The 9,560-nt window shown below is 42.3% G+C and overlaps 1 protein-coding gene across 1 annotated transcript in view; it reads left to right on the top strand.

Annotated features, from left to right (window-relative positions):
* The window catches only part of LOC123017180 (cyclin-dependent kinase inhibitor 1-like), a 24,769-nt gene extending 15,961 nt beyond the window's left edge, over nt 1–8,808 (top strand). Inside the window, exons 2-3 of the mRNA XM_044418343.1 lie at nt 4,942–5,378; nt 8,375–8,808. Coding sequence (XP_044274278.1) covers nt 4,942–5,378; nt 8,375–8,442 — 505 coding nt within the window. The 3' untranslated portion in view covers nt 8,443–8,808. The remainder of the gene's footprint in view (nt 1–4,941; nt 5,379–8,374) is intronic.
* The last annotated feature ends 752 nt before the right edge of the window (nt 8,809–9,560 follow it).

Consider the following 9,560-nt stretch of genomic DNA (forward strand, 5'->3'; position numbering starts at 1 on the left):
GTGACATCCCCTCACATACCTGTATGTCGCCAACATATCCCCTGAGTTGCCTCTTCTCCAAGCTGAAGAGACCCAGTTCCCTCAGTCTCGCCTCATATGGCATCCCCTGCAAACCAGCCACCAACCTTGTGGCCCTACGCTGCACTGACTCTAACCTGGCTATATCCTTTCTGTAATGAGGGGCCCAAAACTGAGCACAATACTCCAGCTGTGGGTGCACCAGAGTGATATAGAGTGGTAGTAATACCTCTCTTGATGTAGAGGCCACACTTCTATGCAACCAAGGGTGGAGTTTGCCCTCTTGACCACCGCATCACACTGCTGACTCATGTTTAGTCTGCAGTCAACCAGCACCCCGAGGTCCCTTTCACAAGTGCTGCTCTCCAGCCACTTGTCCCCCTAACCTGTACTTGTAACACCTATTCCTATGCCCCAAGTGCAAGACCTTGCACTGATCCACATTGAACACCATCCTGTTGTCTCCTGCCCATTTCCATAGTCTGTCCAGATCCTTTTGGATGTGGAGTACCTGCTCCTCAGTTGTGGCCACTGCTCCAGTTTTAGTGTCATCTGCAAATTTGATCAATAGACTGTTCACCCATTCTTCCATGTCATTAATAAAAAGATTAAACAGGATCAGCCCCAGGACAGAGCCCTGGGGGACCACGCTTGTCACTGGCTGCCATCCCGATGATTCCCCACTAATGATTACCTTCTGCTTTCGGTCAATCAACCATGCCCTAATCCACCGGACAGTGCTTTGGTGTATCCCAAAACTCCTCAGTTTCTCCACCAGGATATCATGGGGCACTTGGTCAAAGGCCGTGCAGAAAGCCAGGTAAACCACATCCACTGCATCCCCTCCATCTAGCCATCTTGAAACCTTCTCATCGAATTCCACAAGGTTTGTCTGGCAGGACCTGTTCTTGTGGAAGCCGTGTTCTGTGGCTGTCAGCCTCCCTTCCCTATCTAGCATCACTAGATCTCTCTCTATTATGAGCCTTTTCATTGTTTTTCCTACAATGGACGTAAGGTTAACAGGTCTGTAATTCCCCATGTCCCTTCTACTACGCTTTTTTAAAATTGGGACCAATGACGCCACCCTCCAGTCATCTGGAGCTTCACCTGTTCTCCACGAGGCCTCAAAAATTGAGACCAGCGGGCGTGAGAGAAACCCTGCCAACTCTCGAGGTACTCTCGGATGTAACCCATCAGGGCCTGGCACCTTTGTAACGTTCAATGTCCTGAGGAGTCCCTCAACTTCTAGGGGGGTGACTCTAATCTGTGCCCCTAAGTCCCCAGCCTCATCTAATCTCCTATGCAGATATCCCCCGTCCTGCTTTGAGGAGAACACAGAAGCTAAATAGTCATTTAGCATCTCTGCCTGTTCCCTTTTATCGGTCACTGGATCTCCTTCCTCCTTATTTAGTGGTCCCACTACTTGTCTCCCCTTCCTCTTCCTATTTACAAGCTGAAAGAAGCCCTTTTTGTTGCTCTTGATTTTCTTGGCAAGTCTCAGCTCCTAATCAGCCTTAGCCTTGCGAAGAATCCTTCTGCAACGGGCCTCCTCCTCCCGGTATACCCTTTTGCCTATTTGCCCCAGTACCCATTTTCTACGGAGGTTGCTCTTTCGTCTAATCCCTCTAACCACCTCCTTTCGCATCCATGGCAGCGCTCTCCTCTGCCTCCCCACCTTACTAACTAGAGGTATCGTCACGCTTGCGCCTCCAAAACCTCTCTTTTGAGTGCCATCCATCCCTCCTCAACTCGCTTGCCTTCCAGTAACCTATCCGAGGAGACTTTCCCCAGTCTGGCCTTCAGTTGGCCAAAGTTGGCCCTCTTGAAGTCTCAGCTTCTAGAGCTCGACCTGCTGCATGTCCCCAGTCCCCTGATCTCAAAGCAAAGGATGGAGTGATCACTCACATCCAGAGCTCCCCTAATCTGTACTTCATCTATCAGCTCCTCCCTGTTGGTCAAGACCAAGTCAAGGATGTTTCCCCCCCTCATCGCCTCTCGGACCCTCTGTGTGAAAAACCCTCCCTCTATAGCTTCTTAGAAGCGACGTGACCTGGCTGTCACCGCCGAGTGAGTCTCCCAACTAATATCCAGGAGACTGAAATCTCCCATAATTATTGTGTCTCTCCCCCAGGATATCCTTAGAATCTGGCCTGTCAGGACATCATCCAGAAGCTCAAGTTGACCTGGAGGGCGATAACATACCCCCACTGTCAGGTCTCTTTCCCTCTCAAAAACCCTAAGTTTCACCCAGACTGCCTCTACTGAATCCCCATCTGGGCTGCATTCTGTCTCACTGCATCCTATCCCTTCCCTGACATATAAAGCCACGCCCCCAGCCCTCTTTCCCTTCCTGTCTTTCTAAAAAGGTGATACCCTTCTATGTTCACTTTCCAGACTTGCCTTTCATCCCACCAAGTTTCTGTGATTCCCACTAGATCATACCCTCCTATTCCCAGGAGAGCTTCAAGCTCTTCCTGCTTATTATCCATGCTCCTAGCATCGGTGTACATGTACCTCAACTCCTTCCCACCACTTCCTTTCCTTGGAATTCCCAGCCTCCTCCTTCCTCCTGATACCTGGTCCCTCTCTGTAGGAGTCCTGTTAGTCCCTGCAGTACCTCTAAAACCCTGCAAGGTCAGAGCCCTGATCCTCTCCCCACACTTGTCCAGTGCAGACACGTTCCTGGGGGGCCTGAACCCCCCCCCCCCGGCTCAGTTTAAAGTCTTCCGGACGAAGCTCGCTAGAGCATCTCCAAAGGACTTTTTCCCCATCCTCATGAGGTGTAACCCATGAGGTGTAACCCCTTGCCAGAAGTCCATTGGCAAGAAACCAAGTGCCGTGGTCGAGGAACCTGAAGCGTTCCTTCTGGCACCACACCCTAAGCCAGTCGTTCACCTCGGAGACCCTCCTGTCCCTTCCTGGCCCAAATCCCTGGACTGGTAAGATTGACGAGAAGGCCACTTGGGCCTTTAGCTCCCTGAGTTTCTTCCCCAGTGCCTCGAAGTCCCTGGTGATTCCAACCACACCTTGCCTGGCCACATCATTTGTGCCCACATGAATCACCAGGAGCAGCTGGTGACCCCCGGAGCAAACAAGACGCTCCACTCTGTCCTTCTCATGCCCGGCAGGCAGCAAACCTCCCTTGTCTCCAGGTTGGGGTGGCACAACTTGCTGGAGAAGAGCCTAATGCTGGGAACAATAGATGGCAAAAGAAGAAGGGGACGCAGAAAATGAGGTTGCTAGATGGAGTCACTGAAGCAGTTGGCGTGAGCTTAAGTGGACTCCAGGGGATGGTGGAGGACAGGAAGGCCTGGAGGAATGTTGTCTATGGTCGGACATGACTTCACGACTAACAACAACAACAAATAGTTTATCATTATATCTAAACCTGCCCAAAACCTTGTTCAGCAGCATCATTGGTGTGGCCCACATATGAGTTACGAAAAACCCACTCTTACAAACTGCTGTAGCTTCTGTATAGCCTTAAGTGCCTCATCCTGTCTAATCTTGAAGCTAAGCAGGATTGGGCCTGGATGAAATCTGGATGGGTAGCTTAAAATGTTGCGAGCTGCCCAGAGAGCTTTGGATACCAGCAGTATAGAAATGCAATAACAAAAATAAAGCCTATTAATTTAAAATTTTGAGTGAAAGAAAAACAGTTCAAAAGAAAACCTCTTGGGGTTTTGTGGCCTACTGGGAAAAATCATCAGGGGAGGGCTTCCAAAGCATCACCATAGAGAGAAAGGAAGTGAAAAGATAGAGGGAGGTCTCCAAAGCTGACCTTCCTGCCCCAGCACATTTGAAGAGGGAAATCTCTTGCATCCTTGTGCTGCCAAGAGGAGGAACTGGTGAGTTTTGAGAAGAGACTAGAGATATTTATGGTTTTTCCACTTTCTCAGCCCTGCAAATGTGGAGGGCCCCACTGTATTTGGAAGTTTTTCTGAAGTGTTTTATATGCATTTTATATGCATGAGCCAAATTACATACAAATTCAACTTAAAAGATGTTCTCAGGAACAAAACTTGTTCATAACTCAGGACTGCCTGTATTTTTAAAACAAATGCAGAGATTCTTCTTATGCTAACTTCTATGTCCACTACAATAACCTATAGGTATTCCTGTTATACTGAAGAATCACAGCATACATCAAGTTTTGCATATGGGAAAAATGGACATTAAAATGGCAAATTCAGCTCAGTCTAAGCAAGTTAGGTAGATTGCTGACAGGAAATCACAGTTATCATGTAAACACTGAGGGGATCTGAACCAGTGGTGGTAACTGACAAAGAGCTCTTGGATTTGTGGTGGATAGCTTAATGAAAACATTGACCCAGTGCGTGGCTCCTGTGAAAAATACAAATTCTATGTTGGGCATAATTAGGAATCAGAAATATGTTCCAATTGACTGCATTTAAGCAAATCTATTGTGTGACCAAACTTGGAATATTGTATAAAACAGATAGTGAAGAAGGTGCAGAAAGAGGCAGTTTTATGCTTCAAGTCATGGTCACAGATTTATTTATTTATATAAATTTATATATCACCCCAATAGCCCAGAGGGCTCTCTGGGTGGTTTACAAAGGATGGTGCTGTTACACTTGCATTCTACTTATTTGCCAGTGTGTGAACAGAATGCTTGGTCTGATCCAACACAGTTCTTCTGCTCTTATGCTTAGAATCTTGAAAGGCAGGACCAAGTTTTCTTTGCACTGACCCATTGGGCACAATATGTGCCCATACATTTTTCCTTTTGCACGTCTCCATAAGGAACATAATTAGAAGCTTCCTTAAAAACAAAGTGAGGATGAATATATCCCAGGGGCAGCAGCTAGATTGTTACAACTCCCTCATCTTGTGGCTATTTATTTATACCACAGCTTTTTGCAAGTGAAAGATGTCTGAGTATATTTCTGTTCTTGGCAGGGAAGTGGGCTACTGTTTTCACAAAAACAACAGGTGGAAGGGAGAGACAATGGAGCTGGGATCCATAAAAGCAAACCATGCAAGGAGGAATCTTTTTGGCCCTGTAGACCATGATCATCTGCAGCAAGACTTCCAGAATATCATGTACACCTGTATGGAAAGGGCCAAACAAAGATGGAACTTTGATTTCTTGGAAGAGATACCAACAGAAGGCTTTTTGCAGTGGGAGGAGCTTCAGAGCCATGAGGTCCCTACTTTCTATCACACTTGTATGATAGGGGATGTTTGCAAACCCCTACAGTCTATGAACCGAGTTGTAACCAAGGAGTCCAAACCTCACCATATTGGCAGTGTGTTGGAAAAACATATGCCTGCCCAAAAATTGACAGGGAGGAAGACTCTGGCAGGAAAGAAGCAAAGGCAGACATCTTTGACTGGTAAGTAACATTTGTACTTTGAACTTATGTTTGTCACTTATGTTTGTCGCTATTAGTAGTAAGTAACATTTGTACTTTGAACTTATGTTTGTCACTTATGTTTGTCGCTATTAGTAGTATCACAATGTAAAGAAAGCACAAAACAAATGCCATAACAGCCATATGTTAAATACAGGGGAATGTGGAAAACAGCAAAGCATAAGTCGTTCCTCCAGCTCTGGCAGGCATTCTACAATTGAATTGTGAGGCCTAGGAAGGAATGGTAAATTGATGAATTAGAATTTGTTCCTCATGCTCACTCACACACACCAAAAAGATTTGTGGATGGCGACACATGTGATTCCAAATAGAAATGTGATAGGCTAGGCCATTATCCTAAATCCATTCTGGGGTGAGTAATCCCCATATTCCCTTACATTAGGGAACTTAAAATTTACATTCATAGGGTTGCACTATACTGATTACAAAAAAACTGCACATAGGAAACTAGAAAGATCTCCAGAAAGAGTTTCTAGCTCAGTGTTTTGGCTAACATGCTAGTTTTGCCTGTGCAAGACTGTTTTTGTATAATGAGTGATTCAGCTGTTAGAGTCTCCACCTACAGTCTAGGCTGTGGTACATTACAAATGTGGATTTGCCAGTGGGAATTTTTGTTTAATATACAAAACTGTTGATTTGAATATCTAATTTTGGTTTTATCACAGAATTGTGATTTGAGTTCACAAAATGTTTTTCCTTGACTACTTTTCCACTACATAAACTCTTGATGGCATTGCGCTGTAGAAGAATAGCATACATAAAGATGCAGGAAACTATTTTTTCTTTTGCTTTCACAAACAATATCTCATTTTCTCTGCTGTAAAAAAACCAAACAGGAAAAAACTTGAAAAATGCTATAAAAACAAAAGTGAAACTGGAGGATTGCACTATCATCTGAAGTCCTAGTAAACAACCATGTGCAAAGAATATTAAGTGCTTTAAATGCATTGGGTAGAAAAGCTGCAAGGCTCAGAGCTCAAACTGACATCAGTCTTCTTGCAGATACAGTTTACTGAGTTCTATTTTAAATTTTAAATAGGGAATTTCAAAGATTCTATACTGCAGAAGCTTCCCAATTCATTCCAACATTTAGCATGATCTCTAGTTCACATTTATCAGGATTACAAAACCTGCTTGTAATCCCTCTTTTTAACCAGCCTCTCCAGTTAATCTGTTCTCACAACATGTATTGAATTTAATTCATAATTTGCTGTTGAATATCAGTGCATTAAAAACGATAACTTTCCAGAGGATTTGAATCCTTATTGTTAAAAATGGATGTAATTTAAACACCAGTGGTGATAGTGTTTAGGAAATACACAATTTGCAGGTTTTTGGAATCCCTCTAGCTCACATTCTGTACTATAATTTACATATCCTACCAATTATTCTTCTAGAAATTGTCACAAAGTCTTAAAGCAAATTTAAGATTGCTTTCTTTTACTTTAAAACAAACATGTCCAGGACACAAAATTATCCCAGACTATCCATAGGAATAGCTGTGTAGTATTTATATATCTCAAACAAAAGCCCTCACTTCAATGGTACAAATCAAGGTTCAGTACAGTTCATCTTGGTCTCATTTTTAAGCTTAGATTCTTAGCCAAAACATTCAGCAAAGCAAATTAAAATCTATTGAGGGAAAATTGTGTTATGATTTTTTAAAGTTACTAAGCCAAACCATTGCTATGCCCAGAAAAAGCCAATGGGCTAAGAATTATTAGGCAGATTTTCTTGTTTTCCATAGCCTCAAAGTTACTCGTACAGTGGTACCTCGGCTTGTGAACGCCTCCGTTCATGACCAAATTGGGTTGCAAACAGAAATTTCATAAAAAATTTTCTGCAGGTCACAAACTCTGCATCAGGTGACAATTGCGAGTGCGCCTGCCTTCCCTGCACAGGTGCAATCGCGGTCGTGCTGGGAGGTGGGGGGAGATGACCACGATCGCGCCCATCTTCCCTGCACAAGCACAATCACAGCCATTCCCCCTCCTGTCCCCCCAAGCACAATCGCTATCGCACACTTACCATTTGGACTTTCACTCCAAACAATAACTTCCCCCCACCTAGGTTAGTGTTCTCTACTGTACAGTTCTTTGTTACTTTGTTCTTTGTTTCAGTTTTTTGTGATTAAAAAAAATGGTTACAGAACGGATTTACCTTATTTACATTGAACCTTATGGGGAAATTTGACTTGGCTCATGACCAATTTTGGTCACAACCAAGTCCTGGAACAGATTAAGTTCATGAGCCAAAGTACCACTGTATTTGGGAGTTGGTTTGATTGTTGTTTGTAATTTATGGTAGTTCTGAATGGAGCATATGTGTAACTATGGCATTAATATTTATTCTAATGTATTTTAAGAAATATTGTCAAGAAAAAATCCTCTTGGCATTTAAAGAAGGCATTTCAGTTGCAAAAAATGATAGCATTTTATTCTCAGCTGTTCTGCAATGAAGTCCTGACCTGTGTATGGACAGTTCTTTGGGCATGCAAAGGATACTATGTACAAAGGGGCACAAGATCCAGTTTCTTAGCCTTTGCATAAGAAAATTAATCCAGTAGTAGATAAGCTCTTCCAAAGTCTGTGACTCCAACAAAATGGCTGAAGATTATTTCCAGTGAGAGAAGGGGAAGTGTGAGTCAGTACTTGGCATAGAGCCTTCTACCTTCCAATAACTAAAAAAGAATAAATTCTTATGGTAATGTGTGCAATTATGTAGGCTGTTTTCATATTTTATAGAATCCACATATAGGCTAGTTTTCTATATTGAGGGAATTTAGAGGTTTCTTTTTTTAATGGGCTGAGAAAGGCATTCAGAATTATGAGAGCTGCAATCCGCACTCTACTGTGATATTGTCCAGAATTCTGCCAACTGATGTTGCATAACATACAGAAACACTGCAGTCCACCTTGCACTCTAATTGCTCATTTGTTTGTTTGGTTTTATTACAGATTATTATCCACCAAAGAAGCAGATAAGAATGGATATGCGAACACCTGTAAAGAAATTGGCTTTCTAAAGTTGAGACCATACAATGGATTTGCCCCTAGCTCTTTTTAAAAAGAAGCTTCAAAGATTATACAACCTCTGGAAATGGTGTATTCAAATAGCAAATACTTGGGCATGTCACACTGAAGGACATATTTAGCAAAATGAAAATTAAGAGGTTTTGTAATAACAAACTTATTCAAAAGAAGTTAGAGCAAATACATAAAACTTGTTTAAAGGATGTTAAACAACTGTTGTCAGACAAGTAAGAAACAGGCAAATAGTAGCAGCAGTAGTACCTCAAAGGATATTGCTAATCAGAAAATGATCAGCATTACCAAAAATATTCAAAATACTATGTATGAAAAAATGATGAACACCATTATATGGTCTTGCATTGGTGTACATTTTTTATTTTTACTTATTTAATATATTAGTTTTCATATTGGTACAATAATCACTATTTTATAAGCTAACTGCACTTATCTGGGTTTTTTTAATTGGATATATGTACATAATACGTTAGTTGGTTTCAAAATTTGCCTGAATAGCAATAGGGTGTGGTTTAGTAAGTGTACTTTTCCTTTAACTATTAGGAGATGCTGCACCTGGTGACAATCTTTGTCTTTAAAAGGCACAAGAGTACCTGTAGGTTAGGAGTTGAAAGCCTTGGATACATCATGAAAGCTGTATCCCATGGGTTATTGGATGCTGATAATGCAGTACCTTTATTGCCCTTTATTTCAAAAGATTTCTCTCATTTATATTTTAAAGAATCTGTACTGCAATCTTGCACACAGTTCACTTGAGATTCCTTGGACTCAGCTGGATTCAAGCACATGTAAATGTGCAACAACAGAGCACTGGATGTTATAACTACCTGGAGGAATAGGTCCCCCAATCTCTTGACCAACAAGTAAGTATTAATATATATATGGCCTAGATCACACTTAAACTCTGGCTTGTTGTGAACAAATCAGTGTGCCAATTCACATGATTCTATATCACCTGCTGTTGTATTGGCTTAACAACCAAGAAATCCCTGATTTGCTTTTTCTGAGTAGTTCAACTTGATATCCAAACCAGGAGCAATGACTTGTTTTTCCAGAGGTGAAATCAAAGGTTAAACTATTGAGCCAGGCAGGAATG

The sequence above is a fragment of the Varanus komodoensis genome, unplaced genomic scaffold (genome assembly GCF_004798865.1).
Source record: "Varanus komodoensis strain SLA01 unplaced genomic scaffold, ASM479886v1 scaffold9, whole genome shotgun sequence".
Lineage (NCBI taxonomy): Eukaryota > Metazoa > Chordata > Lepidosauria > Squamata > Varanidae > Varanus > Varanus komodoensis.